This window comes from Quercus lobata, chromosome 11 (genome assembly GCF_001633185.2).
Source record: "Quercus lobata isolate SW786 chromosome 11, ValleyOak3.0 Primary Assembly, whole genome shotgun sequence".
Lineage (NCBI taxonomy): Eukaryota > Viridiplantae > Streptophyta > Magnoliopsida > Fagales > Fagaceae > Quercus > Quercus lobata.
Genome location: NC_044914.1, coordinates 28982911 through 28998117, shown reverse-complemented (window position 1 = coordinate 28998117; position 15207 = coordinate 28982911). Strand labels below are relative to the sequence as shown.

The 15207-nt window shown below is 36.1% G+C and overlaps 1 protein-coding gene across 2 annotated transcripts in view; it reads right to left on the bottom strand.

Moving 5' to 3' along the window:
* The window catches only part of LOC115968055 (serine/threonine-protein kinase TOR), a 90881-nt gene that overhangs the window by 73130 nt on the left and 2544 nt on the right, over positions 1 to 15207 (bottom strand). The window contains exons 4-11 of one of the 2 annotated variants that reach the window (XM_031087254.1): positions 14472 to 14644; positions 12543 to 12641; positions 5723 to 5882; positions 5449 to 5592; positions 5135 to 5304; positions 4834 to 5038; positions 4562 to 4756; positions 2548 to 2700 (exon numbers count right to left, since the gene is read on the bottom strand). In XM_031087254.1, the coding sequence (XP_030943114.1) occupies positions 2548 to 2700; positions 4562 to 4756; positions 4834 to 5038; positions 5135 to 5304; positions 5449 to 5592; positions 5723 to 5882; positions 12543 to 12641; positions 14472 to 14644 (1299 nt within the window). Of the gene's footprint in view, positions 1 to 2547; positions 2701 to 4561; positions 4757 to 4833; positions 5039 to 5134; positions 5305 to 5448; positions 5593 to 5722; positions 5883 to 12542; positions 12642 to 14471; positions 14645 to 15207 lie in introns of those variants that run through there. The other variant, XM_031087255.1, reaches the window with a different exon arrangement.

Here is a 15207-nt window from a genome sequence, read left to right as displayed (position 1 = left end):
CAGATTTGATATTTTTCCGCAGGACCTCCCCTACAGTATCGTCACCGCAGTAGAGTTTAACCACCAAGTTCAGAATAGATTGGTATGGTTCCTCTACGCCTAGGAAACCAGAATATCAAACCATGAACGAATAAAGGCATAAGAGAAAAGCATATTGGATAGTGATTGTGCGGTCCCAATTCTTGACTGGAGGGGACACCAAAGGCAAAAGGCTGAAAAACCAAACAACAAAATGCTCCTACACTTGATCAATGCAAAGAAAGATTATTTACCAATTAATTTTCCCCACTTAATCAAATTACAGCCCGTGAGATATTCTGCAGGCCACTAATAAAAACAAAGAAAGTAATCTGGGTAGAAGCACATGATTGCCAAATTTCATTACAAATAAAATTCGTCTTATCCTCTGGAAGCATGATATTATAAGATTTCACAAGTTGCTCTACCAGTGTGTCACCAACTCAATGAATAAGAAAATACTTTTGAAAAAGAGATCACAAACCAAAGCAAAGGTGGTAAAACACCACTGCCGAACATCGGAAGTCCCATTTCTCCAGCTGCATTTGGATATGCAAAGACTCACAATAGAAAGCTTCAAAATTTCCAATTTTATCAACCTTTTATGTTTTATCAGAAAAGGAATGGAAACAGTAGACTGACATTTGCCCCAGAAGCAACAAGTTCCCCCAAATAACCAAATATTATTACAAAACCCCACATCAAAGAAAAATCAAAAACTGAGATTTCATCAACCAAAAATAAAAAGTTTAAAATGTGAGATAAACACAGTACTTGATTGAAATCAACAGCAAGAACAGGCATTCTATACTAAAATCAATTGAAATTGGAGAACCCAACTCAACTAACCCAACTCCCAACTAATTGGGATCAGCTACATCAATCCATAAACACCACTAGGCTCTATCTAGGGCCACATCCCTAATTACTTCTCTTACAATCATATCTTTCCTTATAACTTATGCCCATGTAAAGATGCTAACCTAAGGCTCAGAACAATATATTCTGTTTGTGGGAATGACTGCTCAAACAATTCACTCTTTTTTCTGATAAGTATGATCATGCTCAAACAATCAACGCAAACCTGCTAAATTCCAGCTACAGGCCAAGACACAAGTGAAAGAGACAGTTGTAGGCTCAAGGGTAAGAAATAAAGAGAGGACTGACAAAAAATAGAGTACAGAGAGTGATAAAGGACAATGGATTTTCAAAGGGGAAGTGTGTTTGGAAAACAAAAAAGGACAAAAAGATATAAAACCTAGGTTTCAACACTTAGGGTTGCATGGAAGTGGAATCAGCACCAAGCAATGGAAAGAAAGATAAAACCCTGGCTTCAACATCTAGGATTACCTGGGGTAAGCACCAAACAGTCGAAAGAAAGATAAAAACCCTGGGTTCAACACCTAAGGCTTCCTGGAGTCAATACCTACGGTTGCCTGGAGTTAGCACCAAGAATTGGGAAAATGACAAAAACAAGGTAGTCAGCACCAAGCATTGGAAGAAAATTCCAATAAAAATTATTAATACATGGTCAAGCATCTACAATAGTAAAGTCCGGGGCCTTTAAGAAGGTTCACAAAATCTCACCAAGCATGGAAAGAAAATAAACTCACAATAAAATTACATCAGATATGGAAGTATAAATCAAATAGCCATCAAATCCCCCTAATACCACGATAAATCAGGTCCAGCAGATTCAATCAGAATCAATTAAGTCCAACAGCTACCACACCCGATGTCTGCACTAGAGAGGAAAACCAAATGGAACAGTAGCAAGTTTGGGAGCCAAAAAGTGTTAACAAGTTTAGAGTAGAGAGAATGGGGAAAGAGTCATGAAAATAGAGCCCCTTATTTTCAAAGCCTAGCAATTACTTTAAGAAGTGAAGATCATTACTAGAAAAACAACGGTAATAGTCAAAGCCCAGTGAAGTAATATAATATCGCCATACAACATAGTAAGAGTACTTTAGTAATTTATTGAATTTGAACCAGGTATGAGAACATAAGCTCCATATGCAACAAATAACATAGATAGTCTGATGTCTAAAATTCAAGATGCTGGAATCTGACAAAAAATATATTCAGATTTGAATGAAGCATAAGCTACAGAAGGAAAGAATGAAATAATGCTCTAAAATATTTACATTCATGCCAAGGAAAAATAAGCAATAATTAAGCTATACGACGATTAATTAATGACGAGTCATATGGAGATGAAAAAAGCAAAGGAATTGACAGTTTTATTTTTTAATAATTTGATAGTTGGGGGAGGGGGAATTTGATTTGAACCCTGGATGTCAAAGACGTGCCAACCAGTTGAGATATAAGGCTCTTGGCCACATGAATTGAAAGTTATAAATAAAATTTGATTGAAAAAAGGGAAAGATGGAACACAAGTTAATACATTAGTATACATGACTTTATTGAGAAAATTAAAGAAATAAAGTATTGATATAATTTGAGCCAACTGAAATTTACATTTTAGTATGTCCAACTAAGATATAAAAGTAACAATAGTAGAAACCAAACCTCATCATTTAAAGCAGCAAAAACCGCACTCAAACTATCAGCCTGTGCCAAAAAATCATCAAAACCTCTATTTCCATGCAGAGATGAAAAGATAGAGTGACGAACAGAAACATCAGCATCTGCAACAGCCGCAATAAGAAGCTTTTCCACAAGCTGTAGAAAGCCCAATATAAGTTAGATAAAAAAGAAAATTTGACAAACAAACAATAACTCCTCAAGAGCAAGACACAAAGGGGAATTAATAATTTAATCAAATTAAATAAGATCCAATATCCCAGGATCATCGCATTAAATTAGCAATTGATGATATGTGATTAAATAGAGTAACCAACCTTTCCCTAACACCCCCCCCCCCCTTTCGAAGAAAAGAACAAGTATATTTTTTTTTACTCTCATAATAAATAAATGAATTGCAAGAATGGAATCATGAAATTAAGTCTTTTCTCTTTTTAATTTGTTTTAAAAATTAGTAAGAAACGTTAAGGAGCCGCAACCACTTAATAAAAAATAATAATAAAAACATACAATCAAACCTGAAAATATTTTAAGGAGGTGCCAAGAAGCCAAAAGAACAACTCATAGAAACCAACTCAAACAATGACAAGCGGAAACCTAATTTTAAGTTCTCCCATGGACTTGTCTTTGCCTCTAACAGGACTTTTATCTCTCAAACCATATATGTAGAACAGGATGGAACTGCTTACTGCTCTCCAAGCTACTAAACGTTTTTTTACAAGTACATGATTCATTAATAGAGCGCAAAAGGGGCACAGAACGGAATTATTCGCAAATATAACCATTAAATATTTAAATATTCCTTATATAATAAGTTGACACCAGATAACTTACAAATTACATTGAACTTGTAAACATAAAATTTAGTCCAAATCCATACCTGTTATAATTATTTACAACTGTGGCAGTGTGTGAGTGGATTATTCAAAATAGTGTATGCTATCCATGCATTTTGCACCCTACACATGAGGTGCAATTTATTTATTTTCTAAACTTGCTCCATTTTTGCAACACATTTCCATGTGATTGACCTTTCTCCTCCATCTAGATTTTCAACGTTTCCAGTACATTGATACCAACATGGACATCAATATTTTGTTCCGTATAAAATTGGACAGATCAAAATCAATACTATCAACCCAATACACCATGGAAACATGCAACATTTTGACATCATAAACTCCATGGAGCAATCAATTTGAACTACCAGATTACATTCACAAGATGATTAGGTCATACACTGTACACAAAGCTCCCACTTTTGCAAAGTCTGGTAGAAGTCATGGTAGGTAGCCTTACCTCAATTTTATTTGGAGACGCTGATTCCTAGACTCGAACCTGCTACCTATCACTTTTGGTGGGAGGCACTTGTTATCACACCAAGACCTGGCCTCTGTTCACAAGATCATTATTGGTGCCTATTACAGTACCTCAATTCCTACATGAATTAATTAAAAACTCCAAAAGTACCTATACATGCCATCTATTACTCTGATTTTCAAGTGCCTAGCTCTCCAATCTCCCCTATTGTTTTGTAAACATGATTACACTAAGATAACTTCATTAATATACACAGAAATTAATAGCCAGTCAATTTCAAAACTGTTACTAGCCAACGACATAGACAAATAGACCCCCCTTTTATCCCCACTTATCATCCACAACAAACACACATTGGCACATTAAGAAATAATTGGAAAACAAAATAAAGGATATTATGCTACAAGTTTTTATGAAACTTGTATAATTGAATTTACAAGGAGAAGTCTACAAAGTAGCTTATTTCAATCAAAGAAGAGGAAAATATCAAACAAAGTACATTTGAAACTATTTGACACCTAATGTAAACTTGCCGGATTATGAGAAACAAAAATTTAGAAAACAGGCTATTGTGAAATATCTAAAAACATAAGACACCAATAATAACAAACTTCTCCAGAAAATACTATCTGTTACAGATATTAATTACATTAACAGAAAAATATAATAAAAGCCAAACCTCCTCAACAAGACGCCGTTTTTTTCCTCCGGTTCGATTCGACCTACTAGGGGCAAACTGTGTGCATGCTATACCAGAAAAAGAATTTGCCACTAATCTGCAACAACATAGGGCAGCATCTTTTCGTGTGGCTCCATCCTCATCATCCAGATATAAAACAACTGACTCTCTTGCAAATTCAAGAAGGTCATGGCCCTACACCATACATTAGCATCTTAGTAAAATTGAAGAAGCAACCAGAATATATGTTGGATGGTAATTTGCAGACAAACCTTGAAATTAAAACGAGCAAGAGTCTGCAAAGCAAGCTGCACTAGGGCTGAACCACTAAGGTCTGAAGTCTGCTGAGGGATGTTCATAATATTTCCTCTTCCCATGCCAACAGCTGGCCTTCCCTGAAGATAATGGGATTTGGAAAGAACCATTGAAATGCAATCAAGCAACCGATCTTGAATAGTTGGCAGCAAAGATGGAATACTGGAATGACAACCAATGATAAGGAATATTAAAACCCCCTAGAAGGATTTATTCCTAAAATGATGCGAATGAAGGTTCAGGAATAACATGTTGTACCTGATAGTTATTTGCTCAAGGGCTTCTACAAGTGTAGGGGAAAGACCAGCAGAAAACATAACATCAAAAAGACCACGAACATGAGGTTCCATAACAGTGCCCATTGCTTTTGCTATGCTCCCAACACAAGCCAAAGCCTCAAGTGAGGGTTTACCTCTACGTGGAGCAATCTATGGAGAAAATGTTTGATAACAGTCAGATATCATGTTCATGATCAGATTGATATTGCTGAAACCAACCAAAACTCAAACTGCATAGAAAAATGACCAAAAGAAAACCAAAATTATGATGAAACGCAAGGTCAGAAGACATACTGCTTCACGCAAGTGAGATGTAATTGTCGGCAAATAGAGCAATAGTTCCCCATCCAAAGCACCAGCCATCTCCCCAAGGGCAGTGAATCCACTGGCACGTTCAGCAGGTATTTTCAGAACCGCTAGAATATGATTCATGCATATCTGCAAGAAATTGCATCCCCCTATACATGTCATTTGGGCAACAACGGTAACATAAAGTTTGACAAAACATTTTTGCTGCCAGCTACTGCAGTTAAATTTAAAATAAAAAAATGATGCTAAGTTAACAAACCGTCAAGTAGTTTGTAACAAATCGATCACGCAGAAAATGAGCAATGCGAGGCAGAAGAGAAGTTATGCTCAGGCGAACAAGCCGATCTCGGTGCTCTAGATATCTTAGGACAATTTCAGCAACTTCTCTGTACCTTGACATCATGAACTCACCTGTATTCCTGCCATTAAGAAATTCAATCATATCTAAGTCACAAACTATTACATTTAAAGGATGGCATGAGGCAATGATTAGCATATCAAGATGAGACACAATACCATAACATATTTATCTATCTTACCAGTGTCTAGTTTGTGCAAAAAATTTTGTGATAAGTAATTAACTTCATTAAAGAAAGGCCTCCAATGATTTTTAATCCCCACACCAAACAGCATGCCATAAACGAATACAGGTACCATCCCCCACCTTAATTCTAGCAAATCTACCAAACCTCCCTGACCCCCCACATGATTTTCCATAGTCCAAACCCATTGTGACCTTTTTATTTTCTTGATAAGTATGTAAACCATAGGGACTATTGATCACATAGAGCACCACACACCATAAGATGCCATATTTTTTTCTCCACCACCAAATTCCCAATATACAAGCCACCAAATTAAATCGATGCACAAATCTTAGGCCAGCTTATTAGGTCAGGTGGAACTTAGATTATGTTTGGTTGAGATGATTTTGGGGAGGATGGAAAAAGGGGAGGGGAAAATAGGTGAGATTGGTGTTTGGTTAGGAGGGGAGGAGAAGAGAAAAATGGAGGGGCCCAGCTATTTTCTCTCTGGGCCCGCCAAAACTTAATCTCCCAAATTGGGGAGAAAATGCAAGAGAAAAGGGGGAAAAGGTGTATTGTGGACGAAATTGTCCTTCCCCCAGCCAACCGGGAACTTCTTTTCTTTTTCTTCTTTTTGTTTTTGTCCGTTTCTTCATTTTTTTTTTTTTTTGGGGTGCTCATCTCACTTTTTGTCCTTTTCTTCTCTTTGTATTTATACATTTCTTCCATTTTCATTGTTCTTTTTTTTTTTTTTCATCATATTTGGATTCTTTGGCTTGTGCTCTTTTTAAAAACAAAATGAAAAAAAAAAATTTTGAAGTGTCCATACACAATTTTTTAATAAAAAAAAGTTACTTTTTGTTTTTGTTTTATTTAATAGGGACATAATACCAACTTCATTTTCCATACTCTCATTTTTCTTCTCAACCAAACAAATGAGTTTCTCATCTCTCCACTTTTTCATCCTCCCAACCAAACACATATGAGATAAAACTAAATCTTTTCTATCCTCCCACTTTTCAATCATTTCCCCATTTTCTATCCTCCCAATTCTCCACCCTTCCAACCAAACAGACCCTTAAACTCTCTTTTTTTCTTGATAGGTAAGAAAAAATATTGTTGAAAAATGAATACCAGGAAAAATATACAGGGTTCACGATAGTGAACAAAGAGTAAAAAGAAGCAAAAATTAACAAACAGTCACTAAGGGGCTGTTTGGTTTTTTGAAAACAATCACTCATCAATCATCACTTAAAATACCCCAATTTCCTATACCCACCCGTTTGACACATTTTTTCAGTTCACATCACTTAAATATTCCAACCTTTTTGTGGGACCCATACTTGACTCCTCACACAGATATTTCCAATACCCAGACACAGCTCTCTCTTCCTCTTCGCCCATCCATTCTCTTCCTCTCTTATTAGCTCCAAAAAAATCAAAGCTCAAAAAATTAAAGCAGAGAGCAAAGCTCCGGCATGTGGATGTGCGAGGTCTGCGAGCAAGCTCCAGCATCCGTCACGTGCAACTTCGATATCCACTCAGCCAACCCACTCGCCCACCGCCACAAGCACGTTCCGGTGGAGCCTTTCTTTGACACTGCCGAGTCAGTCATCAAATCGGGTGCTCCGCTTACCAATTTCCTCGTGGTCCCGACCGATCACAACGAATCGCCAGAGGCTAGTTGGATGAAGCTAGGTTATGGGGAAGAGAGGAAGTGGGTTTTGGTGGGGTTTTGGAGAAGCAACGGCGGCGAGGGAGAGGGTGGCAGCCACGGAGGATGAGGGACTCGGCTATGGAGTCAGACCCATGGTGAAACCCATTTCTCCTTTTCCTCACATTTACACTGTTGTTTCGTATCTGTACTTAGATTTTGGTTTTGGTTTTAAGCTTCACTGTTTGTTGACTTAATTTAGCAAAAAGTGAGTTTTTGTTTTGTGGCCATTGGATTGGAATGATTGGTGGCAATGGAATTTTTGAGGCTGTGTGGATGAACATGTTTGTGGGTTTGTGTTTGTGTGTTTGTGTATGATCTAACTCATGTGTTTACGGGTTTGATTTTTTGGGTTTGAGAAATCAGTACCATGTGTTTCTTTTTTTTTTTTTATAAAGTATATTTGGTGTTTCTATGAAGAAGAAAAGAAAGAAAAAGAATGACGAAGAAAAAGGTGCATCTGGTGTGACTTTGCACTGACAATGGATCCCATGTATGTGGGTTTAATTACGAAAATGCCATGAAAACTGAGTTTTGGAAACTGAAAATACCTAAAATATGTTTTTAATTTCCATAACTCATCACTCAAAAATCCGAGAATTGAGTGATAGAAACAAAAACTGAAAACAATGCCAAACACACTTCTCAACCATGGGTCCCATCATTTTTTAATTATGAGTGATAGAAACAGAATTATGAGTGATGGAAACACAAAAACCAAACAGCTGCTATTCTAAGAGACGAAAGAAAATCCATAAGTGCAAAATAGTCCAAGAGACTCCAACACCAAGACCAATCAAAGAGGGCCCGTTGGCATAAATATAACAACTGAGCCAGAGATTTCCCAAAATCCTCAAAAGAACGCCGATTTCGTTCAGTTCAAATAATCCACATTAAACAGCGTAGAACCAAATTACAAATATCAAAATTATGTTTCCCAAGCCAATGATACCAACAAAATAATAAGTCTACAACTGAACCTGACATGACCCAATCAATCCCAAACAACAGAAGCATATACATCTACAAAGAATAAGCTACCAGACAAAAAATCAACAGGTGATCCACAGATTCCTCATTACAACAGCACATACAACAACAATTCGCCAAAGGGTGACCATGAAGTATAAGGTTATCCAAAGTTAGAATCTGGCCATGAGCTGCTATCCACATAAAGAATGTCACCCTTTTAGGAACCTTTACTTTCCAAATGCCCTTCCAAGGGAAAGTAGAAAGAGTTACATTTCGAATCTTATGATAAAAAGACTAAATGTCAAACTTCCCACTTCCATCATGACATTCACAAAAACGGACCCTTAAACTCATCAACCCATCATGACATTCACAAAAACTAACTAGGTTTGTTTCTTTTTAAGAGTATGACATCATTATGACAAGGAAGCATTGATACCAACAACGGACATGGACACAATATGAAACAAGTATGACATGGAAATCCTTGAAAAAATAGGATATGATTTAATAGAATACATTAATCAATCAATGAATATACACATATAATATCTGTGTATATATCATGTTAAATTTTGTTTAAATATTAAATAATAAGCATTGCAAATTTAAACCCACATCTCATACTATCTATAAGCAACTTACCCCAAGAATTTATCCAAGAATTGCTTATAGACAGTTGTGGGCTATGATATTGCACATTCTTCCTCTTCTCCCCCAAAATCACTCTAAATTTTTGATAAACAATAGTCCACATCTTGGTGCTCAACCTTCTATAGTTGTTTGAGCAAGCTCATCGACTTGTCTGTATACATTATCTGTTACCTATAAAACCCCCTCATTCCCTCATATTCAATATATCTACTTCCACAATGCTTATTTGCCTCCAAATCATTGAAAAGCCCACAGATCAATTAAGCTACAAGGTGCATCTTAGTACTTCTTTGGGGTTTTGACCTTGACCTAAGTCATTGTCATTGCCACTTGTATAGCCAAAGATCATTTTCTTTTATTTTGGTTGGTGAGAGTAAGGCTGAGGTGGCAGATGTCATTAGAGACAACCTTATTCATCACTTTTCACATGCCTTCCTTGTAGAAATCAACCAGCAAGGCTTCTCGGGCACATAGATGGTGGTTTTGATTATCATAGGAAACAGTTGTTTGGGCTTATGTTTTTGTCTAAGTGAGGGGCTTCAGATTAAGACAGTAAAACAGGGAGAAATTTTTTTTTTTTTTTTTTTTTTGATAAGTAATAAGATATATTGATATCAAAAAGGAAACACCCTAGTACACAGGGAGTGAACAAGGGGACAAGAAATCAAAAACAAAAATTGCAAGAATCTAGGAAAACAAAAAAAGAAGGGAAAGATTTGTTTTGCAAAGCAAACAACCAATCCAACAAAGTTCTAAAAAAGAAAAGCTTGAGGTCTGGAATAGATCTCTCAATATCTACAAAACAACGACTATTTCTCTCCCTCCAAAGACACCACATTAAGCCATGAGAAACGATGGACCATATATAACCATTTCAATGACGACCAAAGCTGCCTTGCCAACACCCTAAAAGCCCCAAAACAGTAGGTGGCATAACCCAAGATACTCCAAATAAACCCAAAACCATAGACCATAGATCCATAGCAACAGGACAATGAAATTTTGACAAGCAGAAGTAGGAGTAAGTTCACTTTAAGTATTGGAGAGCCTCTTCCAGATTTGGTTTCTCACTTTTCACCCCATGTCCCTCTTCCTGTGTCCTGTTCATGTCCTTCTGTATCCCAAATGCATCCTTTTTTTTTTTTTTTTTTTTTTTTTTTTTTTTTTTTTTTTTTTTTTTGATAAGTTAAGGGGGGAAATCCATTTGAAAACATGTATCATACATGAATCAAGCTATGTTCAAGCGGTATCAGCATCCAATAAAACTAATACGTAGAGACTCTTTTCAAGTGTCCGTGCTTCCTAGCACACAAAGGTCTCAAAGGACAACCCAAGCACACATAAAAGCAAAAACCTCGTGTGAGAGCAAGAGGTTTTGCCATGTGGTGCATTATTTGAGAATTCTTTCACTAGCTTTCCATTTCATCTTTTAGTCAGTGCCATGTATCACTCGGTTTTGAAAGGGAAATAGGAACTATTCATTTAACCTTCCACCTAAGCAAAGGTTTTAATGGATTGATCCATTTAAACTTCCACCTAAGAAATGATTTTGATGAATTTTTTTTTTTTTATGAGTAAATGATTTCATTAAAAGCCGAGGAAAATGAGTCACTCAAATACACTAGCTGTCTACAGAGGGACACAGTAAAACAAGAAAGAAAGAAAGGAAAAAGAACATAGACAACAAAATGAAAAAAAAAAAAAAAAAAAAAAAAAACCAACAACTGGGAAAAGCTCAAGGAGGCCAGATTATCTAGGAACCCCTCATATACTAATTGAATTTTAATGGTGTAGAACATTCAACGATGCAGGTCATCTAAACCTAGGAACTTTGTATGAGAGGATACTTGCTTTTGGCTGCATTCAATCTTCTTCTATGATAGATTTCATGGACTAATTAAATTTCTCTTGTAATCCTTTGGTGAATCTTTCTTTTGTATAGGTAAATTGATTTTGTTCCAAAAATACTACCTCATGATTAATACAAAGCAAAAGATAAAAGAATTAATCAAAGAATTAGAAGTAAAAAATATCCAATTAGCAAACTTATTGATAGTACCACTATCATTGAGACCCATGACAGTTGACCATTCATAAAGTAATCTAAGAAATGAAAGTCTCAACTGCACTTCCAAAACTTCCCCATCTTCAGAAGTACAGGAATTACACTCCCACCACAAAAGCAACATCAAACACAAAGGAAAGTTTACTAAACCAATCCCACCAACCAATTGGTAAATTAAAAAATCTACACGGCATCACCCAATTAACTCCAAATAGACCAAAGACATGGCCCCACAAAAGGCCAAATCACAACGAATAAGCAAATGATCCACCAACTCCCCACTATACCTACACAAATAGCACCAGTCTACTAATGGGATAACTAGGAAGCATGAAAACTTCATTTTGGGTGTCATACCCGTGTTATACCAGTGTCATACCAATGCTGTGTCAAGTCATAATTTTTCAAAATTGCTCGTGTTGCTGTGTTGCCATGTTGCTGTGTTGTACCCATATCCATGTATGTGCTTCCTAGGGGATAAGTTCAACGATGGTATAGGTGCTCTTTTTTCTTTTTTCAAAGGAGGGGGACAGGGGGCAAACAGTTCATCAATACGAACTGTCAATCAAGCTTTAGTGCTGTTAAATTTCAATCAATCTCCCTCACTCTGGAATGCCGGATCTTTCTCGTCACTCTCAATCCTCTCTTTCTCACTATATCTCTCATTCTAGTCAATTTGTGCCTTAGCGGCTCTGGTCTCAGCTTGTCGACACTTGTCTAAGCTCAAAAATGCTGATTTAATGTTCTGAAGTAAAATTCTTCACACTAAACAATTTCCCTGATAATAATTGCCTGACCAGAAATGAAATTAAACTTATCTTGTAAGATAATAGGAGAGAACACAATTAGCACTATTCTAAACAGTCAACCATAAGTTATCTGAAATGAAAGACGTGCACCAATTGATATAATTCCTACTAAAATTTGACCCATTTGATGTTTTCCTTTTAGCTACCATATATGAGAATAATTAGTAACTGTTGAATTCTGTGCCAATACAGCATATAAATCGCATCAGCACAATATCAGAGATTACAAAAAGCGTTAAAAATAATTGAAGAAGCGGAAGAAAATTGATCCCTCCATTCTATTAAAGCTAAAAAAATCATATTAGCCATCAAGAAGTAAAAATTCAATTATCTTCACCAACCTCAACAGCTCCCCAACTGCAAGTAAAGAACCATGTATGCTGTGAACAGGAGCATTTCTACCCAATCCATCTTGTGTAGCCTCAAACATACGATAATACCTGTCAACAATGAGAGAATAGAACTCAATGTCTACATGCATTAGAAGAGGAGCAAAGGAGGGGAGAAGAAAGAAAGGTACCCACGCAATGAGTTTTACAAGGATCTCTTTTAATAAGGCAAAATTTTATTAAACAAAATAGAAAAGCTCCCCATGTACGCAAGAGGTATACAAGAGGAACACAATAAAGAATGAAAAGTGCAGATATCAAGTAAGACAAGCAAAGTAGCAAAAGAAGAAACACCCGAAGCAATTACCCACTGAAACAAAGCGTTAAAGAATAAAAGCTTCAGATCATGAACCAATCTTTTGCACCCGTCAAAAGTCAAAGCATTCTTCTCCCACCAAACACCCCACATTAAGGCAATGGGGGATCAAGCTCCATATTGCAGCATTACTTTTTTATATACATACATTGATAATTGGGGGTGGGGCGATTTGAACTCTAGATGTCTCTATTAGGAACACCAAAGATGCCAACCAATTGAGCTACAAGGCTTTTGGCAAACAACATGAAGATCTAAAATCCATATATACCTCCCAAGAAGCTAAGAGCTTCACAATGCGCCTCAACATAACCCAAGCATTCCAAATAGAGAAAACAAATGTCAACACCCATGACCTTAAGGAAGATAAAAATGAAGCAGCATGTGCAATGGCAACTTAAAGTCAAGTAAACAGCCAGAAATATTCCACTCTTGCAATGGAAAAATAACGCAGAGTCCCCACTAAAAACATGTATTCCACTCTAAAAATCACATGACTTGATGCCAGATTTTTTGTGAAGAGTTGTTTGTTTTATGCAAGGAACAAAATACTGTTTCAGTATATTCTTTGGGTCTGTCCAAAAACAGATACATTTTGGAAATATTTCAGAAATACCACAGAAATGTAATCTAATTTAAAAACAAGTGGAAACTATTATATACATATTATAAATCCATTTTATACAATAAAAAAATGTGCACACATGAGCAAGTGCACGCGTGTGCATAAGAGAAAGAGAGGGAAACAATAATAATAATAATAAAATAATGCAAAGGGCCTTCAGCATTAATGGCATTTAGCCCCTTTATGACAAAATAATAATACTAATAATAATAAGGTTAAACCCACAACAATTAAGTGTGTCAATTTAGTCCCTTAACTTGATCTGATTTTAAAAAAAATTTAAACTTTTCATAATAACTTATTCTTCTTTTTTTATTTGACATGTGCTTCATTTGCCACATCAACTAATTTTGTTTAATTTAAATAGAGGGAGACCCAAAGATGAAATTGACTTGATAAGGCCCAAATTAAACTGTAATAGTAGTACATATATATATATAGTAAACTGTACCTAGCATTTGGAGGACCAAATTAGTAACTTAAATGAAAAATAATAATAATAATAATAAACTCTTTACAAGTAATGAGATTTTATTGATGACGATGAACTACCTCGTGTACACAATGTGAATAACTAAGATAGCCGCCAGAATTACAAAAATATGAATTACAATTGACGCAAGAGAAAAAAAAAATTGTTTAAGGTACCACCTAGGTAATTGGAGTGCAACAAACTAAGGGGCACAAACTTATCAACATAGGGTGTGTGTGTGTGTGTGTGTGTGTGTGTGTTAATAATCAAATGAAAAGTTGACTTTTGAGTGGACCATAAGAACCCCCATGTGTAAGGACAACAGGCCATAACCTAAGAGAAAGGACTCCAATCAAACCCTCTCCTTACCCCACCCCAAAAAAAAAAAAAAAAAAAAAAAAAAAAAAAAGCAAAGAAAAAAAAAGAAAACACAATTGAAGAATATATTATCAAAAACTATGGACTAACCACTGCACACGCCAACGCGTCTCACGCTTTTCAATAACTTTAAGGCAAGCACGCAATGCATCTACAGCTCTCTCTCGAACAGCCAATGTTGGATCCCTTAGAGCAACCCAGATAGCATCAACAAACTCAGGTACATGAACATTGAACACAGTCGAAGCATTTTCAGCCATTTCCTACAATGCAAAGAAAAAAAATCTCAAGCATATCCTCAGGAAGAGGAAACTAATTAAAATATAAAGGAGTATTTCTACATAGCAAGAAGAACAGGATGGTCAAAACTTGTAACTTTCATTCAAACCCCAACTTTCTGGAGCAATGCAATACAGTGAACTAAAATCCTTGGTTTGCTTTCTTGAAACACTATATTCTACCAAGGTTCAACAGTAGACTGATTACAAAATTATTTCAACTCTTGCTAGAAGCCATGGCTTTGAGTTTTAAGCTACAATAAGGCTTTAAGGTTGTGGGTTGCAAGTCTTGAAATTGGTTTGGAAAGCATCTATCAACCATTTGGAACATGGTACCGGCACGTTTAATGTGGTTAGTTTGGCAGGAATGTAATACCCACATATTTGAAGACAATGAGAGACCCTTAGACCTCTTAAAATCTCTTCTCCTCAGTACTTTGTTTTAGTGGGCTCGTATTTGGGGTTGTACGAATTGTATTTCAATTTCTAAATTCTTACATTCTGTTCACTTTAGTTCCTGATTTTGTTGTATTTGTTTCTTATTCAGA